This window comes from Sander vitreus, chromosome 22, assembly GCF_031162955.1.
Source record: "Sander vitreus isolate 19-12246 chromosome 22, sanVit1, whole genome shotgun sequence".
Classification (NCBI taxonomy): Eukaryota; Metazoa; Chordata; class Actinopteri; order Perciformes; family Percidae; genus Sander; species Sander vitreus.
This window is the reverse complement of record NC_135876.1, coordinates 23,537,266-23,560,292: the sequence shown is the minus strand read 5'-3', so window position 1 is coordinate 23,560,292 and position 23,027 is coordinate 23,537,266. Positions and strand designations below refer to the sequence as shown.

Genomic DNA, 23,027 nt, shown 5'->3' with positions numbered 1-23,027 from the left:
TTTCTTTTTTCTATGCATGCCTTAAAGTTTGCACCAGTAGGTTGTGTTTAAAGGAATACTTCATACCCTCAAAATGATCATTTGCATATCGTGTTACCTTGAATTCTGGAAGAAAACGGTGAACAAAGAATTGAAGTAATCGCAGCCCCTTATTCCTTCAATTCATCAAGACTTCTCCGTTTTTGGATTCTTCGTTTACCATTTTGAGGGTTAAGTATTCCTTTATGCTAATCGAAAAGGTATTTGTGAGGTTGTGCCCCGACAAAAAAAAAAAAATTAAGGAAAATCCATCTGCTGATGAAGGCCACACGTTGTGGTTGAAAGCCTTTTGTAAAAACAAATTAGGTAGACTTTGTGCTGAGATTTTCAACAAGGAAACTATTCAAGGGCTTCAACTAAGAACTATTTTCATTGCTGATTAATCTGTGGATTATTATCTTGATTAATGGATTAGTTGTTTGGTCTATAAAAAAAAGTGTGCCTTGTTTTGTCCACAACTCAAAGATATTCAGTTTACTGTCAGAGGAGAGAAGAAACTAGAACATATTTTAGAAGCTGTGATCAGATAATTATGACAGTAATCCATCATCAAAATAGTTGGCGATTGATTTAGTCGATTAATCTTTGCAGCTCTCACTTTTGTATTTTTGAATGCATTATTTAAATAAAGATAATTAAACTAAAGGTTTGGGGGAATAAATAAGATAAGAAGAAAAAAATGAAATGCTTGTCAAATAAATAGAGTATGTAGGTCGTATATCAAAAACAGATTAGTGGTTCAGGTGGAAAACTACACCGTCACTGTTTGTTGTAGGTGTGGTTGCTCGCGGCGCCCCCTGCCGGTGATGACCGCCACCGCCTCCTCCCTCCGTAGAGTCACGTGACACCAGCGGCAAGAAGCTGCAAACGGCTGCGCGAGCCTCCTCCTCATCATCACTACCACCACCACCATCACAACCACCGCAACAGCAGCGTAGAGAGCCGACCGAGCAACCGGGATCTTTACCGATTCGAGGAGCCGGGCGCCATGGCGGGCCCCCGTTAAAAGCGAGACCCAGATTTATTCTCTTTGTTCTCCCCTCGACGCCTCGTAGTCTTTCCGCGCCTCCGCCGAGGAGGGGCCGCCGAGGAGAAGCTCTCCCTTTCCGAGCGAAGGAGGAGGCAGGAGTAACGTTAAGCAACAGCAGCAGCGGCGGCGGAGGAGGCGGCAGCAGTTGAACCGGGGAGGTGTTTTTTTTACGGAACAAGCCGAATGGCGGACCGTGAGGCGTCGCCGATACCGTTGGAGATCCGAGCCCGGCTAGCGGAGCTGGAGCTGGAGCTGTCAGAGGGTAAGAAATTATTATTATTTTTTTTTAAATGGGGCGATAAAAAGCCTCATTCCCCCTCCTCTTTTCCCTCGTTATCTCATCAACACCACCATCATCATCACCATCCACACCGGGAGCCTACCTACTAACGGAATCTAACCGTTCATTCCTGCGGCCCCCTCCTCTTCCTCCTCTCGTTTTCCTCCCGCTCCTCCCATCCAGATGTTTGTCAGCCAGGGACCGGCCTGGCTAGCTCTGTGCATCCGGGAGAGGATGAGGGCAGAGCGGGAACACTGCGGGATTCGGCCGCTGCTCTTTGTCTCCGCGGCGGTACCGTTTAAAAAAAAACACACACACACACACCCGACCGGCCGGCCGGCCCGTCTGCCCGTTTTGGGTCCGAAAACCAACCCGTTGTTTGACCTTGAGATGTTGACACAATCAGCTTACCTGTGTGTGTGAGTGTGTTTTTTTTGAGTGTGTCTGTGTAGGGGTGGGGGGGGGGCAATAGCATTGCGATGCAACGTTGCGTGACAGCGCAACACGGAGGGGCAGTTTGGCTTTTGATGCCCGTGATCTCAGCCTCCTGCCTCTGTGTTTTTGGGCCTGCAAAATAATGAGGAGGATACTTGGGAATATTTATCACTCACCCTCACCCTTCTTCCTCTCCTCTCTTTCCATAACACAGATACAAACTCTCTCTTTCTATGGGCCACTGAATCTCAATCACAGCAATCCAGCCTGCTGTTTTTTTCTTCTTCTATATAACCCATCTCAGATACGAACATGGCATTTCTGCCTTATATAATGGAGATGGCATATTTTATTCATACAGGCTCGCGGAAGGCCTACATTGTGAGGGAGAAAACCTAGATACATGCTGGATGTGAGCCACCCTGTTGCCTGAAATGTCCACTTATTGTGGATTCATGTGTGCTATATTACGTACAGAGATTTGTGTAATTGTGATCTGTCGCAGCAAACCAGGCTTAATTATGTTGCTTTGCAGCAAAAAAAATCAGATATTGCGCGGTTGAAGGTGATGTAGATTTGGCTTTACTCATCTGTCACTTATGTCAGGTCTGCAGTGAAACCTGCCTCCTCACCTGCAGTGATGTGCAGCTGAAAATACAGTCTCAGGATCTCCAGGATAACGTGGAATAGATGCAGTTTCACGGTGTAAATTCTGAATAATTTAGCATGAAAAGAGGGGTTACATTTATACGTAGAGACAATCTGGAATCTGTATGCTTTCATCAAACTGTCCCTTTTCCTTCTGATCAGTCTCATCATTTATGAAAGCCTTTATTTTCTTTCACTGCAGTGACACACGCACACACACACACACACAGAGGTAAAACTATAGCAGCTGCAGGCCTATTGGAGCTCCTAATCCAGCCGATAGTGTTTATCGGCTGCTGCTGGCAGATGTTATTAATGATGGAAACGGCGGGAGGAAGTGGAAACGTCTCGCCCGAACGTCAGACAGAATGAAACACTCCAAGCATCCAGGTTTGTGTGTGTGTGTGTGTGTGTGTGTGTGTGTGTGTGACTGGCAGGGTTATTGGTGGATCACAGCGGGATGAAGCCTGACAGGTCTCCTGATAGTGTAATGGAAAGTTTGTGTGTGTGTTTGTGTGTATGTGTGTGTGTGTGTGTGTGTGTGTGTCCCAGTCACTGGTGCTCAATGAAAACAGAGAGTGTTTGAATGTGTCTTGGTTTGTGTGTGGTCATTACAAAATAAGAGCATGGTGTGCAGTAGATGAGGCATCATTTTTTTTTTTTTTTTGAGTACTTGATTGATTGTTTAGTTTCTAAAATGTCATTAAAAAAAAAAAAAGTCCATCACAAGTGATGTCTTCAGACAGACAAACACTCCAAAACCCAAACATGATCAGTTTACCGCTGAGACAGTCTGCCAATTAATTTGATTAAGCAAGCTTACAGAAATATAACCAGCAACACTTTTGATCATCAGTTAATCGTTTTTTTTTCCAGCAAAAATACCAAAAATTCACTTTATTGGCCCGTTTGTGATTTCCTAAATTAAATAACATCTTGAAAACATGCAAAGGGAAATCAAGATGTTGGCATTAATTCAGACACCGTTTTGAACCAGAAAGTGTTTGAAAAAAGCAGTTGAAGCCAGAGAACATTTTGGGTTTTTGCTTGATAAATGACTTAACAGGATTAACTGATCATCAAATTGTTTACTTAACTAAACATTTCAGCACTAGTACAATCAATTGATAAGAGGAAGCATCCCATAATTCAACAAAAAATACATCTGGCAGGGAAGAAAAACAAGTATTCTCAAACATTAACAACGTTTTCAATCCACAAAGACGTCTGTGTTTAAATAGGGAGCGTGACTGAGGAAACTGAGCCGTCGCTGTTATTTTATATGCAGAGAAATGAACCCCAGGCAACAATTTCCTGTCCGATTCGGTGTGATGAAACTTTTTATTCATCGTCTTTGAGAACACGAGCCGACACTCCACCTGTTTATTAGATAAAGTCAGCAATCAGCTGAGCTCTGGCAGATAAGCCTCTCTCCCGCTCCCTCGCTTAGTGTCGCCTAAATCACATCATCTCTGCCGTATTACTGTGACGTCTGGGCATTAAGGCGCTGTTCACTGGCGTTTCGGAGCATTTAGCTCGGTGCTCTTATGCAGAGTGACTTGCAGATGGGACAAACGGAGCTGTCAATGGACTTGTTGGATGATAGCGGGAGAGGATCTGGGAGCTTTAAGACTCTTTAACAGACCCTGGTGGTTCAGTAGCTGTCAAACTCCAATGCTGAGATGTCCACCAGACTTTAAAGGTCCCCTGACATGGTGCTCTTTGGATGCTTTTATATAGGCCTTAGTGGTCCCCTAATACTGTATCTGAAGTCTCTTTTATATAGGCCTTAGTGGTCCCCTAATACTGTATCTGAAGTCTCTTTTATATAGGCCTTAGTGGTCCCCTAATACTGTATCTGAAGTCTCTTTTATATAGGCCTTAGTGGTCCCCTAATACTGTATCTGAAGTCTCTTTTATATAGGCCTTAGTGGTCCCCTAATGCTGTATCTGAAGTCTCTTTTATATAGACCTTAGTGGTCCCCTAATACTGTATCTGAAGTCTCTTTTATATAGACCTTAGTGGTCCCCTAATACTGTATCTGAAGTCTCTTTTATATAGACCTTAGTGGTCCCCTAATACTGTATCTGAAGTCTCTTTTATATAGGCCTTAGTGGTCCCCTAATACTGTATCTGAAGTCTCTTTCCCTAAATTCAGCCTTGGTGCAGAATTACAGCCACAATGAGCTTTACTTAGGATGTGCCATTTCTGTGTCTGTAGCTTTAAATGCTATTGAGGAGGAGAGAGGGGGGGCAAGGTGGAGGGTGGGGGTGTGGCCTTGACCAACTGCCACTTCGCTCGTTTGCAAGCCTAGGATGTCTCTCTCTTTCTCATGGGCAGGCCAAATTCTCTGGGCGGGCAAAGCAGAGAAAGGGGAGGTAACCTTTCCCCTTATGACATCATAAAGGGAAGATTCCAGATCGGCCCATCTGAGCTTCCATTTTCTCAAAGGCAGAGCAGGATACCCAGAGCTCGTTTACACCTAGACCTCAGGCTGGGGGAACGCATATTAATGTTAAAAAACCTCATAAAGTTAAATTTTCATGCCATGTGACCTTTAAAGTACCCGTTAAAGTCTTGCATGATGAAGCTGTAGTGCCTCGTGCTGTGTTTAATGTCCTCTGGAGTTTTCTGGTTGTGCACGTAGACTGTAAAAAGAATGGAACGTAACCCATTGGTTTGTAAACTGCCGTTTTAAAGCCGGGAGTTTGCATTTTGGCTGTCGCTATCTTGGTATTTTTGAGCCAGAAGTGACCATATTTGGACGCGGCTAAGCCAGTGTTGTTTATGGTTTCAATGCCGCTAAGCTAAACGCTAAAAGAGGGAAAGTCGCTGATTTTCAACCCTTTCAAAGCGAGTCATCCAGCGGTGTTTTGACGGTCCGGATACTGGTGCTGTTCATCTGCATGTACGGCAGTACAGAAAATCTGCAGACTTTCCCTTAAGTTACCAGCTAACGCCAGTGGTAGCTAGCTAGCTTGTTTGGAAGAACGCTGAACAAGACCTTTTCAGACGACCAAATCTTCCAGTTGACTTTGCTGTGAAAACACAAAGTGGGAGGGTCAAAGTTTCAGATGAAAACACCGACAACAGCCAAAAACAAGTTGAGTTCTAATTTATTGTCCACAGTGTTAGCATGGTTAGCATTGCTAAGCCTCTGTCCTGATTGACAGGTCAGTGCTTAGCCACGCCCCTAAAGCATCCCCCGGCTTCATGGTCTGTTTTAAAATAAATGGAACCATAATTTACAAAATGAACATCATGCTGTATTGAAGAAGACTTGAAACTAGCAATTGAGGCCATAAACTCGTGTTGAAAAGGTTTACTGCGGTAATAAATCAAGAGAGAAGTAGACTCATTTTCTCACAGAATCTCAAGAATTATTTTTTGGAGCCAGTGGAGTCACCGACTGCTGGAATTTAGATACGCAGTGGCTTCTCTTTTTCAGGCCCGGACGTTGTCGCCTAGTTGTGCATTGTTTTTGCCATGCTGAAGCATTGTGTGTGTGTGTGTGTGTGTGTGTGTGTGAGGTGTCTCTGACCGGGAGAAACAAAGATGAACTGATTTGAAAAAGAGGGAATGTCCACACATGCATATTTAATCAACAAAGTGCTGCTCAGGTGTGAAACTGACGCTACATTTAACCTCCTCTGCTGAATATTTCACATCACGCCAAAAGCTTCTTTTTCTTTTCTTAAGAGTCACAGCAGTTGATTGTGGTGTTTCGCTTACAAATTCTTGCAGATTTGGGAAAACGCAGTATTGCAAGTTTCTATATTTTCGCCCTGAACCAATCGTGCAGCTCTAGTTGTTGTGTTTGTGCAGACATACGACAACATCTGTGGCCTGAACCAGAGCATTTCAGGTCAGTGTAGCCCTGTTTATCTGTATCTGCAGTGCCTCACACTGCAACAACAAAAACAGAGCTACGCTACCAGGCATGTCCATGAATAATCTCTGATTAATTATTCTACGTTGTTGTTTAGTTAAGTTGTTAATGAATGAAACCATTATAAAGCTGCTGTGGAATGTCATTTTAGTCAGTGTTGTTGGGGAAGAAGTTCCAATAAAATGAGATGTTTTATCAGTAATAATACCTGAAATATGGAGGCATGTGATAAGAGTAACGGTATAGATATAGTGAGTGAATATATAGTCGTGGTATAGAGTCAATAGGGATCTGTTTTCGTGGTCCTCTGCTGTTCTTATAAGCAGTTTAGAGCTCAGTGGATCTGTGGATTTATTGAAAGCTGTATCTGTCTGGAACATCTGTCCCGACCTGAAAGTGGCAACATCAGAGATTTTAGTCTAAAGCTCCAATGATTAGTCCGTCAATTTTCATAATCCTTTTATTGTTCTTTTGTCATTAATCATACCATATTATCAAACATGCCTAACGTTCTCTTGTTTCAGCTTCTCAAATGTGAGAATTTGCGGATGTTCTCTGTTTTATACTGCTGGGAATGAAATAACTTTGGGTTTTGGACTGTTGGTCAAACAAAACGAAGACGTCTGAAGATGTCAGATTGGGCTGGAACTTGGGATTGTCATTTTTCACTTTCACTTCTGAAGCTTTATAGAGGATTAAATAAAAAAAAATGGATAGAAATAACCATTACTTGCAGACTGAATGGAAAACGTCCACTGAGAATTAGTTGAGTCCAGCAGCTGGAAGTTGGACCAATCAGTGCGTTTTGGGGACTGGTTTAGATCATTAAACCTAAAATCAAACACTTTTCTGCTGCTGTATGTGGTTTCGTCTGATTCTTTTAATACCAGGGCTCGAGTTTCAGTACTGATTAGAGATGGCCCGATACCATTTTTTGCTTCCCGATACCGATTCTGATACCTGAACTTGCGTATCGGCCGATACTGAGGACCGATCCGATACCAGTATGTCATATATTTTATTATGTTTTAACATAATAATATGTATAGTATACTACTATCCCTGTATGGATGTGATATTATTTCTATCTTTGTTGTCGGTCTGGCTCAGGTTAAACTCTTTGTGAAACATGAACGCCACAGAACGTTCTTTTATTCTGCAGTTTGACAGTCAGTTATAACGGAAAAAGAACATAAATAAACTACTTTAACTTAGATTTTCTTTAGGACTTTATTACGTGGTATCGGATCGGTGCATTTACTCCAGTACTTCCTGATACCGATACCAGCGTTTTAGGCAGTATCGGAGCCGATACTGGTATCGGTATCGGAACATCTCTAGTACTGATACCTCAATCTGAAGAATATAAGCATTTTTTCAATAAACAAAAGCAGTTGGCAGTTCTTTAAACCAATCACAATCGTCTTGGGCGGCGCTAAGCACCGGACGGAGCCACGGTGCCTCTGCTAAATAGTCTCGGGAAGGAACTTGTTTTGGTGGAACATGTGTACGTTCAAAAGTAGTTTTAGTCGTGCAACAGAAACCTCAGATTGGACAGATAGTCTAGCTAGCTGTCTGGATTTACCCTGCAGAGATCTGAGGAGCAGTTAAAGGTGCAGTAGGTATGTTCGAGTAGAACTACATGAAGCAGGTCATTTAAAAAGAAATCCGGCTCCTCTGGCTCCACCTACAGCCTGTAGTGTGATTTGCAAAAATCCACCGCTCCCTGTTCAGATGCACCAGTGAGGGCCAGAGGGGGGTGTCTAACTGCGTGTAAATCACTGCTCATGCACACGCATTCATTCTCCCTTGTGGGGGGAGGGGCTTAAGAGACCGTTCGGAAAGAGGGGAGGGACTGAGAAGTTGTCGATGTTCAAATTTTTTTGCTAAGTCCTGGATCTTCCCAATCCTACCTACGGCACCTTAACCATAGTCCTCATAAATCCACCGGAGTTTAGAACGCCAACACAAAGAAAGAGGAAGGGGACGGACATCCTGCCAAAATGAGGGACATCTGGCAGAATTTCCGGCGGCACCGGAACAATCCCAGAAGTGAAACGTCGTAAGATATAGACTAGTCAGCACCAGATAAGTATTGAGGTGTGAGACCTGTCTTATTGGTCATTCATTTAGGCTAAATTTGTCAGAACAAGTGAGAGAACACAAACCATGTGTTTCTGGTTTAAAATTGGAAGCAGAGCAGTGAGAGCTCAGTGAGCGGTGCGGTGTCGGTGTGTTATCGGAACAGAGCAGCTGTCAGTCATTTGTTGGAGATGACGTCTGTAGAGCCTCGTCTGACTACAGGGAACAGAACTCAACCGTGGGAGGCAGCGTCTGTGGGTGTGTCATATCATTTGACTGTTGACATGAGAAAACTTAGATCAGAGGCTTTTCTGATTGGCTGAAAATCAATGTCAGGATTTTACATAACTTAGATAACAATCGGTACAAAAAAAAACCCGGACTCCCGAACAACTCTAAAGGGCCGTCCACACCAAGAACGATAGTTATAGACATAACTGTAACTATAACTATAACGATGTGAACATCCACACTGCTGAGCGTTCTGCAAACAACGTACAATTACAAGAATGTCCGTAGTAATATCCTACATATTTGTGAATTCAGGTACTTTTTATGAGCCAAAAAAAGTCTGACCGGCGGTCCCCGGGGTGCCAACACCGCTGCTTTCTCCAGGAAACAGCGGCACACAGAGCTGCAGATAGCCGGGGATGAGAGCGGGCGGGCGGGGTCATGCTGCGTTCCAGGCAATCCGTAACCTGTGTTTTCACAACCTTCTACCCGTGAAAGTGGCCTGTAACGGCAGTCAAACCCGTAACTTACTCCCCGTGAACTCGTACCAGATCGTTGTACTCCCAGTTACAGTTTTTTGACGTCACACACACATAAACAACAATGGTGACCCCTGTTGATGCTGTACAGACGCCGGTGATTAACGGTGAGAAAAAGAAATAAATAGACATAAATAGGCAACATAAAGTAATTCCGCACATTGTAATCAAAACAATACACATACGATTGTGTACTACTACAGGTTATGTTTATTAAATGAAGCCCAAAATATGTCGCCGACTAGAAATCACTAGTATCAGCTAGCGCTAGCTAACGTCAACATTAGGTAGCCGCCAGCTAACGCTAGCTAGAAGGGTTTGTCGTGACTTTGCCTGGAACTCTACCAAGTCGTGAGTCGTGACTTGAAGTCGTAACTTACGGGCTAAAAATTGTGTCTGGAACGCAGCATCAGATCTGTGCAGAGCACCGGAATAAAAACGCAGACATCTAAAACTCCAGATTCACTCTCTGTGGTTTCTGTGACACGAGAAATCCTTTTAAAGTACAGATGTTTAAAAATGCAAAAATACACAGAGCTAAAGGATCGTAGCCCCACTGAAGGGAAAAGTCACACCACTGACCACCTGTGTGAAACAAAGATTTCTAATATTGATGACTGTAAATTAATTGTTCCAAAAACACAAAATGATATGTAAGAAGTAGATCATTTTTTTCCCGTACAGTAATGCTAAATAACATTTTGTGGAATTACAGCATTACTGATTTGCCTCTCTACTTCCTTCCAGCGACAGACTTTTTATTATCATTACAAACAATAAAGTTAGATTAATACACTGTAGTCAAGTCAGATAGCCAATCAAAGTGAAGGTCTAGCAGCTAACTGTCTGTCTGCACCAGAAAGAGTTTTAAAAACATAGTCTATACTTCCGGGATTGTTCAGTTGCAACCGGAAATTCCGCCGGTTGATCTCTGCAGGGTAAATCCAGACAGCTAGCTAGACTATCTGTCCAATCTGAGTTTTCTGTCGCATGACTAAAACAACCTTTGAACGTACACACGTTCCACCAAAACAACTTCCTTCCTGAGACTATTTTTGCAGCGGCACCGTCATTGCGTCCGGTGCTTAGCGCCGCCCAAGATGATTGTGATTGGTTTAAAGAAATGCCAACAAACCAGAGCACGTTTTTCTCCCATCCCGGAATGCTGTGTGGACTAGCCAGACCCTCCTCCGCAGCGCTGTGGAAGAAGGTCAGCCAATGCGAGACTATAAAAACCAGACATTTGTGGGTTGAAGTCAGTCTATGGTTGTAAGTAAAGTTTTTTTTAGACACGATGCCATTTTGTGAAGTTCAAAGTAAGTGATCGTCCTGAACCCCACACTCATCAGTGTCACAGACACTTTATATGTTAGGATCACACAACATCTTGTACCAGGCTGCCAGTTTCTTTTTGTGACAGGTAGGAAACACACAGAAAACACTCTAGACAGACTATTTTAATTTGGAATAAACCTGTTTTCATTAATGAACCATTTAGTCTATAAAATGTGGAAAAAGATCACACTTCTCTAGAGCCTGCAGGGTCTTGTATTAATGTCTCATATATAACCAACCGTCCAAAAGGGAAATAAATTCAATTTGTAACGATATCAAAAAGAAGAAAAACGCGCAATTTTTGAGAGGCTGAAACAAGCAAATGTTGGGTATGTTTGCTTGATCAATTAGCAGAACTGCCTCAGTGAACACATCACTCAAAGCCCTGATGGGGACGTCTCGAAAACGCAAAAGAGCAAAGTGAAAATCAAGACGTTTAGTTCATGAAAATCATGAATATCTCGTGTGTGTTTGTGTCTGTTTGGATGCGACAGTCGAACCTTTTAATTAGATCAAAGTGACGAGTGGGAGAGACGATTAGGTGATTAGGGTTAGGTGTACGACCGAAAATTGGGTCTAATTTTGATAATTGATGAACATTAAGTGTCATTTATTGAGTGTAAACACCAAACGTTCACTCGTCTTAGCCTCAGAGAGCAGAGAGCAGGCGGCTCGTAGGGCTGCAGCAACCGATTATTCTTGTATTGATTGATTGATTAATGTGTCAAAAATAAAAACAAATATGCGTCACAAGTTATCACGACCCACAGTGATTAGGCATCAAACTACTTATTTGAACTTCAGAAAAAAAAGAAACAAAAAGCAGCAAATGTTCTGTTATCAGCTTAAAAATGATCTTGAATATTTACCAAAATGGTTATTGATACTTTTACGTGGCTTTACTGGTTGCTTAAAACTCTTTTTGTGCAAGGATGGAACTTAAAGATATCATTTTAGGCTGCAATATCTGGAGATGGCTGGTATTTATTTATCAATATTCTTCGCCTTTGGAGAGCTAATTATTAATATCATAGCTGCAGCGATTAGTGTTTTCATCGATTAGTTGGTCGTCAGAAAAATAATCAACAATTGTGATCATAGATTAACCATTTTACATCGCCGTAAATTTGACTATTTTGTGTTTTGGGCTGTTGGTCGGACAAAATGAGACGTTTGAAGACGTTTCCTTGGACTCTGAGATACGAGAAAATACAGATCAACAGATGAATCAATTATGAAAGTATTCATTGGTTTCAGCCTTAATCAACAGAATAATAAAAAAAGTAAATTAAAGGATAATTCATAGTTATAATGTAGTGCTGGCATCTTAACCCACTGCCTTTGTGGACGTGACACTTGGCTGCCGCTGCAACTGTGTGTATGTGTGTGAGTGTGAGTGTGAGTGTGTGTGTGTGTGGGCCGTAGACAGTGCCAGTGGACGCTGCACTGTGCACACGGGTCTCTGCATGTGAGTGTGGTGACAGCCTAAGGTCCCAACCCATGACGCGTCCTTCCAACTGTGTGTGTGTGTGTGTGTGTGTGTGTGTGTGTGTGCGCGCCTGCTGGAGGTAGATTTGGTTACCATGGCGTCTTTGTGGGAGGACTGGCTGTTTTATGTTGAAGTGATATGAAAGAGAGAGAGATGAAGTACAAGCAGGATGTTGAGGAAAAAAGCCAGCAGAGGAGAAGCCAGCAGAAACGGATGGATGTTAGATGGATAGATGGGTAGTAGGGCTGCACAATTAATTTCACTTTTATTGAAATCACAGTATGGGCTAAGGCAACGTTCAAATCGCTGTATTATACGCTTTAGCGGCATCCCATTTTTTTCTCTAATCTCAGTTTATTGATGTATTGTGAATGCTCCGGTTCAAAATATTTATCAGACATATCTTTAAAACAAACATTGGTTTAACTAGACAAAAATGCATACAGACTTGTCAAAATTATAATCCAAACACTCCAGGATCTTCGGTTTTCTATCCCTTAAAAAGGGACCTGGCATTGACGTTTATGTGCCGGTCTGGTCTATGAAGCCTTTAACTTGTGTCGACGACAGTTCATTTACCGGTTAATCATCGGAACATCCGTCACAGAAAACAGAGTCGCGAGGAAGACAGATCTTCCGTGGCCTTGCAAAACTCTGTTGGTTTTGGGAAACGTCAAGCAAGCTATCCGCTGAAAATGTCAAGTTTTGAAGAAAATTTGGACCGTGCAACAAGGCAGACCTGCTTGGTTCTTTCGGGGAATGATTGTAAAGATTTACAAAGAATACGTTCTCTCTGACTGGGACGTTTTGGGACCGACTGGTGGGATTCCTTTGGACGAAGTACACACGGAGATACACTGGTAAGAGTAAACAACATTGCGTCCGAAGCTTAGCGCCACCCAAGACAAATGTGATTGGTTTAAAGAAATGCAAAAACCCATTTTTTTCCCCTATCCATGAGTGTGTTTGTGGAGGTGGCCAGACCTTATTCCGCAGCACTGTGGAGATAGGTCTGGAAGCGAGACTAAGGAAATTGTAACAGGCATTTTTCACTTTCTTGATATTTTATTAGTCTGGCGTCCAGCACGTCTCTCATACGCCAGATGTTCCTCCTCGCCGCTATTTATTTTTCAAGGGCACCGTTGCTGCGTCCGGAGTTTGGCGCCGCCCAGGATGGTTGTGATTGGTTTAAAGAAATACAAACAAGCCAAAATAGTTTTCCCCTATCCCAGAATGCATAAGCGGTGTAGCCATACCTTACTCCAGCGCTAAAACAGCAGTCTGGCAATGCAAGACTAATATTTTATGGATGCAATTCATCTAGAAAATAATCAACAGATGAACCCATCAGTTTTAGTTTTCAAGGAGTTTTTTTTTTTTTTTTTAAACTCCGACCCTTCGGCTGCACAATCTCAGCGGGCGAAAAAACTCCAATCTGCAGTCGGCCGCCATCGATTCTGCCTCAGCAGTGTGCCATTAAAACAGCCGAGTGTCAGAGAGCTGGGAGGAGAGGGAGCGAGGAGAAGGAGGAAAGTAATTAGGCTGCCAATACAGACTGGTATGACACAGACAGACACACACACACACACACACACACACAAGCACACACAGGCGCAAACATATGCACACACCCTGGCAGGTATCATTAGCCCACATTTCACATCTGATGCTCCAAATCCAAGATGGCCGTCTCAGGCCTCTTTTTTTCTCTCCAGGAGAACCGTTGCTAGGCAACACCCTCCCTGTGCTGCTGCGCTGCGAGTGGAAGATGGCGTCTCCCCACGGGCCGTGCGCGCGTGTGTGTGTGTGTGTGTATGTGTGTGTGTGTGTGTGTGTGTGTGTGTGTGTGTGAGTGTGTGTGAGAGAGAAAGAGAAGACGAAGAAGCAGGAATGTTGTTATGCTGTGGTTGATCTAAGAAAAAGGCCTCACTCAGATAACACACACACACACACACACACACACACACACAATCACAATCACACAATCACAGAGCAGCACAGATGAGCAGATTGGACCCAGATGTTCTGGCCATTCTCCACGGTCCGATTTGGAAATGCAAGCTCTTGTCGTTCTCTGTCTCTCACTTTATTTAAAAAGAAATCTTATCTGTCTATCTGTCTGTCTATCTGTCTGTCTATCTGTCTGTCTGTCTGTCTGTCTGTCTATCTGACACTCATTTTCATTCCTTCGCTCTGTTTTTCAGCCACATTTCATTCAGTCCTCTCTCAGTAAAAGCACTCCCACTACACACACACACGACACAGCTCTGCAGCAGGACTCTTTTTTTTTTTTTTTTTTTTTTTTCCTCGTTAATTCATAAATTTGCAACACTATTTTTATTACATTTGAGTTTTGCCAAAGCAGCCTGGCTGCACAGAGAGAGAACAGAGTGTGCTCAGTGGAGATTTGTGAACTTGATTTGTAGTCCAGGAATGTATTTGTTATTATGAAGCTGACCAAAAGATGTTTCTGTCTCTAACAAATGCCCCCTTTTGCAAACTGACTCCTGAATATTGCAGTAGCCAGCAGTAAGTCACTGTACTCAATATTTGTTTGCAGCCATAACTTCTTTGTATGCATAGATGCACAGCTGCAACTTTTCCCTGGAGCCATGAGACCCCCCCCCCCAAAAACAAAAACAAAAACAAAAAAAACAATCTGTGTGCAAACAGCTGAGTTCACATTTTGGCAAACGAAGTAACAGAGTCACCACTCAGGTGTGATAATGTCACTTATTTCAGACGAAGCTTTCTGGCATTTTTTGGACATTCACACTTTTTTCAACGTTATTTTTTTTTCAACGTTTTTGTCGTTTCTTTCAGTGTTTGTTTCTTATTATCGTCAACTTTTCTTTACGTTACTCATTTGGACTGCTGGCGCCCCTAGCATTTGCCTATACTGCCTATGCCATGGGGCCGGTCCTGACCATAGGTGAGGGTTGGAACGTAGATCGACTGGTAAATCCTTTCGGCTAAACTCTCTCTTCCCCACAACGGTCCGGTACAACACCTGCTTTACTGCAGACACTGCATCAGTCCGACTCTGTCCCAACCCAAAAGAGGCAACCCACCCTTTTCCTGCAGAGAACCAACCATTGCATCAGATTTGGAGGTGATGACCCTCCTGGTGATATGCTATAATTTTCTAATGTCAACACATCCCATGAAAAGACCAAAAGCAACAACTACTAACAAGTATTGTGTGTGTATCACAGCCTGATGTATCATAAAAACCCATCAGTGAGCCACACTGTTGCACTGGCTGACATGTCCCTTCATCACCATGAACACACACACACACACACACACACACACACACACTGTAGTTTATTTTGACTCAATCCCACACACACACACACACACACACACACACACACACACACACACACACACCGTCCTGCTGCCACAAATACTCACTAGAGCACCAAGTGTGGATTCATCCGCCGCTGAAAATAGTCCACAACAAATGCACTATTTCCTCTTGTTTGTTTGATATAAAACTACAGTGAACAGCTGTTTTAGGAAATTACTGAAACTTTTGTTTTTTTTTAAGTCTCATCAAGGAGACAGACTACTGTAACACATTGTTGGTTTTGGTCTTTTCATGGAATCTCCAGTCTTATCCTTTGACACTAGTGTTTGTGTCATGAAACACAAAGACATCTTTCTGAAACAAGTGGACCTGTTGTGTTATTTTAAGGAGAATGATGTCTCTCATAGTGTGGTAAAATGCACATCTGTCCGCTGTCTTGTTTGTAGCACATTATCACACCAGCATATTCACGTGGCCGCTCTTCTTTTGCTGGATTTCTTTAACCGTTGGGTTTGATTCGGCTCCCTGTTGTTGGCGACCTAAAACTATCCGTGGCAATCGAATAAGAATCGATAATTAGAACAGTGGTGCAGTTTAGCAGCATCTAATGGGAACAAACAAGGAGGTATCAGCTCCCATTAGCTCCGCTGCGTGGGCCCTGGGGTGCTGTGATTGACAGGTGGTGGTGGTGTGGAGAGGGGGACATCAATGGTCACTTAGGCAGCGGGAAAAATCCCTCAGGGATTATAATGAGCTTTTAAATGGCCGCCCCTCCACACTGACTTCTCTGTCCATCCGTCCACTTCATTTAAAAGTCATCTCTTCATCTATAGGGTTTTGTGGTCAATTCCAATATATGTCCAGCCATCTTGGGTTGGCATAGAATAGAGAATCAAATTATTGTCACCGTACATGTACAACAAAATTGGATGCAGTCCTTCAGTGCAAAACATCAGCAAAAGTGCAAAACAGGTGAATAAATAAATGTAAAAGAGCCTTTGAAAGTCACTATAAAATGTTTTAAAGAGGTAGTTTTTTGTATTTTTTAATCGAAAGTAAAGACACAAAAACACAAACATACCACACATACAAGTCATTCATTGCACGATTCATCCTTAAAACTCAACGTAGCGTTAATTCCAGTTACGGCTTTTCGATCAAAACTGTTTCTGAGATAGTTTGTTCATATTTTACTTCTCCTGAAACTAGGGCTCGACCGATACTGTTATTTTAAGGCCAATACCCATACTGATTATTAGTAGTTAATGAAACCGATGACCGATATTTGGAACCGATATGCATTTACAGTGAAAATGAAAATCTTTAAGTCAATTTTGGAATGTTACAAACTCCAACACAAAACTTTTTTTAAATGCTTTCAGTAATTATTTAATAAATTAGAAACTTTCAACATAATACCCAGTAACAGAGAGTCAGATAGTGTTGTGGGCGGGACTTTAGGGCTGCACAATACGAGGAAAATATGCGATACGCGATAACATTGTTGAATATCGCGATAACGATATTACTTGCGATAAATTAACAGAGATTAGAGTGTACTCAGTTCTGCCTTTCTGTTGCTTTCAGTATTCTTTTGAAATACAACAAATTGCTTGTTGAATTTAAAACAAATAATTTCTAACATTCTTTTATTGAACAAATTGAACATTGAATTGACAATGACAGGCACTACTAAAAAAGAATGACGTATACACTTTAAAGTGCAGTTTTTTTACTGATATTTTCTTTCAACTAACACAAAAAATCTCGTAATGTCTATCGCGATATGTCGCAACCTTTCGCTATATGTATATTGCGCCAGTTGATATTGCGATGACGATAAAAAAAACCGATATATTGTGCAGCCCTACGGGAGATTAAGTCAGACTCAGTGGTGAGTGAAAGCGAAGCAGAGGGACAGACACAGAGCTGTAGCCGAGCCAAAGTAGAACACTTTTTAATTCATTAACTTTGTCGGTTATCAGGCAAATAAAACACTGATACAGATAATCTGCAAACTGCCAAAAAAACAGCCCGATAATCGGCTAGGGCTGATAATCCGTCTATCCCTACCTGAAAGGTCTGCTCCGAGGGCGGTAGTTCAGAGAGTGTCCGGGTGAAATGGATCTTGAATCTTGCTTTTTTGAGGCAGCGAGAACTGTCAGGATCATCCAGGGAGGGGAGATCATTGGCTGCACACATGAGGTGGCATTGTCTCAGGGATACTAACCTGCTGGAGTTTGACTGATTCATAATATAAGAGGATGTAAAGATGGTACTCAGTCGTTTTACAAAAAAAAGTGACAGAAGTAGTTGCGTGAAGAAAAACAACACACAAAACTGGCCGTTCACGTGATTTACAGATTGTCTGTTTCAGAAAGTTTCAAAAAATATCAGAAGCATCCCTCCCTGATTCCAGTATCGGCTTTCTTGTGCGGTTTTCACGGACTGTTATGCAATTTGCACTTTATTTTAAGCACACTGAGGTTCGTAGTACTGGACACTAGGGCTGCAACTAACCTATCATTTCATTATCAATTCATCGCCCCATTAATTTTCTCAATTAATAGTGTGCGTCACAACGTTTCAGAAAATAGTGAAAAATGTCCATCAGTTTCTCAAAGTCCAAGGTGATGTCTTTAAATGTCTTTTTTTTGTCAATCTCAAACCCAAAGATATTAAGTTTTATATGATACAAATCAGAAAAGAGCAGGAAACCTCCATATTTGAGAAGCTGAAAAATGACTTAAACGATTAATCGATTGTCAAAATAGATGATATTTCTGTCGATCGACTAATCGATGAGTCGGCTAATGGTTGCAGCTCTACTGGACACACTGTTTGATTTGGTACTGTATAGTTGAATCCCTCTTTGTCCCCTGTGGGACACAATGAGCTCCCTGCATTGTTTCCCTCTCCGTGGCAATAAATCTACATCTCGGCCAGCTCTTCCGTCACAGTTCTCCGCAAAATCCCTTTTTGCTCTTCCTGGTTTTCATTTGTTTGGCGGAGTCCGGCTAGCCTGGCTCCATCCTCCTACGTACTTCCGCTCAATTTTCATTTTCCTTCAGTACTACGTCTGGGTTTGCAGTATATTCTTGGGTTTCCTCTGGCCAATCTTTACCTGTCCAATCAGCGAATCAGTCAGGGAGTGGCTGAGAATGATGACGTTGAGGCCGTGCGCTAGTTTGAGTTGTAGTTTCGTAATGGCGGCGGAGAAAGATGCGAGCGAAGCCATTCGGTCCGTTGTGGCAACGCTGCCGAATATCCAGAAGTTAAAGCCCGAGCAAAAACAACTTTGCTGAGTTTTGTTGGTGGCCATGATGTTGTGGCCCTCCTCACCACGGGGTTCGGGAACAGTTTGATTTTCCAGCTCGCTACGGCGAACGCTAGCGATGCTAAGCCAACGTCACGACCAAACGTTCGTGATTGGTTACGGCAGATCCAGAGTGGCTCTGGGCAGATCCAATAGTTTTAAACTTCAACAGAGTACCCGCCTTCAAGGAAGTTAACACTTGTCAATGGAGAGTGGCCAGACTCTCTGTACAAATGAAATGTACCAGAGTCTGGTAGGACCAGGCTAGTGGACCAGAGTCTGGTAGGACCAGGCTGATGGACCAGAGTGTGGTAGGACCAGGCTGATGGACCAGAGTGTGGTAGGACCAGGCTAATGGACCAGAGTCTGGTAGGACCAGGCTAATGGACCAGAGTCTGGTAGGACCAGGCTGATGGACCAGAGTCTGGTAGGACCAGGCTGATGGACCAGAGTCTGGTAGGACCAGGCTGATGGACCAGAGTGTGGTAGGACCAGGCTAGAGTCCGGCGTCCTCTGTTACGGAAACTACAAAACGACACCAAAGATGGAAGAAATATCAGGCGTCCGTGTTCTCGAATAAGAAAGCAGACGAGGCCTAACCCTAGACGTGCTGTAGAGCAGAGTCCTGCCAATGTTTGTCATACGTCATGTTTTCATTAAATGAGATGAAAACAAAACAACAGCCGCTGGTAGAAGCTGACTCTTGAACTGAACAATCTGCATTATTCTTTTTTTCTTATATCTTCATTGTCATCATTATTCATCCCATTGTTTATTTTGTGTTGTTTTTATTTATGTTTCTCACTTTTTTGAATCTTTAATTAACAGTCTAGACAGAGACATTAAAAGACTGGGAGAGACAGACGAGGCTGTGTGACGTGAGATTTAAACAGAGGGCCATGTGCTTCCCTTTAAGTAAAAAAAGCTTTAAGCGATATGTTTTAAAAAAGCATCCCACACAGCCGTCACTGGCTCTTTCACTCTCTATTTATCTCTATCTGTTTGCAGGGGACATCACTCAGAAGGGTTATGAGAAGAAGAGGTCCAAACTGATCAGGGCATATTTTCCACATGCTGGAGGTAACTTAGCAACCTCTGACCTCCCCCCCACACATCCCCTCTCCCATAGATAAAATATTCCCATCTCACAACCAGGGTATCGATTTGGTATAATGACAAATACAGTTGCGATGATACTCTCTACTTTATGGATTCAGTCTTCAGCCGCCGCCATTAGTGAATGTAGGTTAAGACTCCCTAGAGCTCAGGTTGGGCCTCTGCATCTGAACCTACACACGCACGCACGCACACACACACACACACGCATGCCCACACACACACACACACACACACACACACACACACGCACACACACACACTCTCTGCAACTAAAACGCACGCAGTCGTTCATGACAGCGATGTAGCTCTGGTTGTTATGGGTCACAAAATACGGAGGGGAATTCTGTCAGACAGCAGAACAATATCACAGCACTACCACATTATTATGATTTCATTTTGTGTTCTTTTTTTTTATTATTTGTTTTATGATGTCAGAAAAATCAAATTTTTCTGCCGATTCAAATCATCTCCATGTTTGTTTTTTCTTTTTTTGCGCTGACTGTATTTATTGCTTTTGTGAAACGCGTGTGTGCATATCTGTGTGTGTGTGTGTGTGTGTGTGTGTGTGTGTATATATATGTGTGTGTCTGTCCGCCTGCTTGCCTGCTTGCCTCTGTAGGTATGGAGGGACCCATGTCCCATCGGGCCCCACTCGGCCCTCCCTCTGCTGCCCGTTTCCACCGGCGGCGAACCTCCGGCACCAGAGACGAGCGCTACCGATCAGGTACAGCGAGTACACCTGCATGACAACCACAGGCAGCTAAATCACTGCTGTCAACGAACATTTACCACACAACGACAAGACATTTTCCCTCCTCATGTTTGAATAATATAACTATGTAATAGGGCTGCCCAATTATGGTATAAAATCATAATCACGATTATTTAACACGATTACTCTTTGGCTTTTGGAAAGATGTTTCAGTTATTGAACTTTTAAAAACAGTCAAACAGTTAAACAAATCAACAGTGGAAACACATTGAACTATAATTTCCCTGAATACTTTTCCTGTTTGAAATAGTTTTTTCCATTCAGAACACAAGACAAAATAAGAGTTTACTTGCAAAACGTAATGTGCAAAATAACAATATTTCTCGATTACTCTGTTTTTGTGATCGTTAGGAGCCGATATCGCAATAAAAATTGGATTAATTGCTCAGCCCTACTATGTAGATGTAGATGTTTATTTGATACTAGCTATCCAATCCAAGTCTACTTAATTAAACACAAAACAATAAAATTGCATCTGGATGGATGTCTTTGTCATGTAAAGGAGTGCTCGAGCAAAAACAATATAGCATTTTTTCATAAAGCCGGGGAACTTTTGAGTCAAACTCGATGGAGACTTTTAGTCTCAGTTATGGTTCAAACATATCTTACTTTCATCAGCCAGATGGAAGCAATTACTGACACAGAATGCAAAAATGTAATGAAGGTTTTCTGTTATTCTCTCACAAAGACACAAGTCCTCCTATTAACTGACTCTTTGTGAAATCTCTGGAATCTCAGCCATAGTCCTTATTTTTTTTTTTTTTTAAATGACCAATATCTTATCTTGAATAAGTCAACATTGTCCTCTCTCATGGGTTTATGTGAGTCAAAATATATTTAATTCAAAAGTCCACAAACTAAAATCCAGTTACTAAATAATAAATTAAAGAAGCATCTCTGGTTTGGAGCCAGTTAGCCAAGCTGAGCTTCCACTTAGAGTAGTCATACATAAGTTAGCGTGCTAAAATGTTTACATTCCTGTAAGTCATTTCCATTTATAGTTAATTAGATTGATATTTGACTTCAGCTACAGTATGTGGTACTACACAAACTGGTATTTGTCTCCAATCTGCTGGATTTAAAGAGTCCAGATACAAAACCACACATTCAGTGAACTCAGCCAGGGAAGTTTTCTCCTTTTTGCCTTTTGTGTGAAGGAATCTCTCTCTCTCTCTCTCTCTCTCTCTCTCTCTCTCTCTCCCTCCCCCCCCCAGACGTCCACACCGAGGCGGTGCAGGCCGTGCTGGCGCGACACGTGGAGAGGAAGGTGGCGGTGCCGATGCCTTCCAAAAGACGTTCACTGGTGGTGCAGACCTCCATGGATGCGTACACGCCTCCAGGTGACGAGACACATACAAAAACACACACACCTGCACACGCTGCACAAATAGAACCAATTTTCTTGGTCGAGAGGTGAGATAGTTCAAGATCGATGTTTTTAAGAAGAAGATGATTTTATTTTTGACGTACTGACGTGCACATTTCTAACGGCATTAAAAGCGACCAAGAGTTTGATCATTTTTCCTGTGACTTGGAAAGTGAGAAAGGCACACACACACACACACACACACACACACACACACACACACACACACACACAAACGCACGCACACACACACACACACACACACACACATTTTTGTCACGCGTTTCCCTACCTTTGTGGGGACCCGTCATTGACATAATGCATTCCCTAGCCCCTTACTTTAACCTTAACCATCACAACTAAATGCCTAACCTTAACCCTTACCCTCACCCTAACCATAACCTAATTCTAACCCTAATCCTAAAACCAAGTCTTAACCCTCAAACAGACCTTTGAAGTTGTGGGGTCCAGCATTTTGGCCCCACAAAGCTGTCCGGACCCCACAAGTATACTGTATTCCTGGTTTTTGGACCCCACCAATATAGTTAAACAAGAACACACACACACATACACTAGTTATCTCAGCTGAACCGGGTTAGGCACTAAGCCTAAAATGTGACCCCAGAGAGGCCGCCCTGTGCCCAGACAGGATTATGTTGTAATGCTGTGTCTCTGGTTCTTTAGAGGAACACATTTATTTCACCAAAAAAAGCTGCTAAAACACACATTTTCTGAGGCTTGCAAACCCGCTGACAGATTAACAGTTCAAACAAACAGCTGTAATGTAAAAGTGGCCTGCCATGAAAAACTGGAAAAATACCGATTATTTAATTCTGAACTATTATTTGAATGTGTTCTGTCACTGTGAGAAGTTTGCTGAAATGGGATGGAGTTGACCTTTACCTCAAATATGAGCTCGTTGGATTGAACATAATCAGAGTTGATGCCGCAATTTGGGTGTTGATTGAGTTTTAATGAAGGAAATGTAATAATTTTCTTCACCGGTAATTTGCCTTTTAACCTTTGGAGAGAAATCTTAAGTGAACCTGACGTCTCCCCCAGAGGCTCACACGTACCTGGACGTGTTTACACCGTCTGCCAACACAGACTGTTCTAGAAAAATCCTGGTGGGAAAATGAATC

The 23,027-nt window shown here is 42.6% G+C and overlaps 1 protein-coding gene across 1 annotated transcript in view; it reads left to right on the top strand.

Moving 5' to 3' along the window:
• The first annotated feature begins 906 nt into the window (after window positions 1-906).
• Window positions 907-23,027, top strand: part of LOC144537344 (disco-interacting protein 2 homolog C-like) — an 85,391-nt gene continuing 63,270 nt past the window's right edge. The window contains exons 1-4 of the mRNA XM_078281008.1: window positions 907-1,331; window positions 19,637-19,708; window positions 20,367-20,471; window positions 21,734-21,859. Of these exons, the coding sequence (XP_078137134.1) occupies window positions 1,253-1,331; window positions 19,637-19,708; window positions 20,367-20,471; window positions 21,734-21,859 (382 nt within the window). The 5' untranslated portion in view covers window positions 907-1,252. The remainder of the gene's footprint in view (window positions 1,332-19,636; window positions 19,709-20,366; window positions 20,472-21,733; window positions 21,860-23,027) is intronic.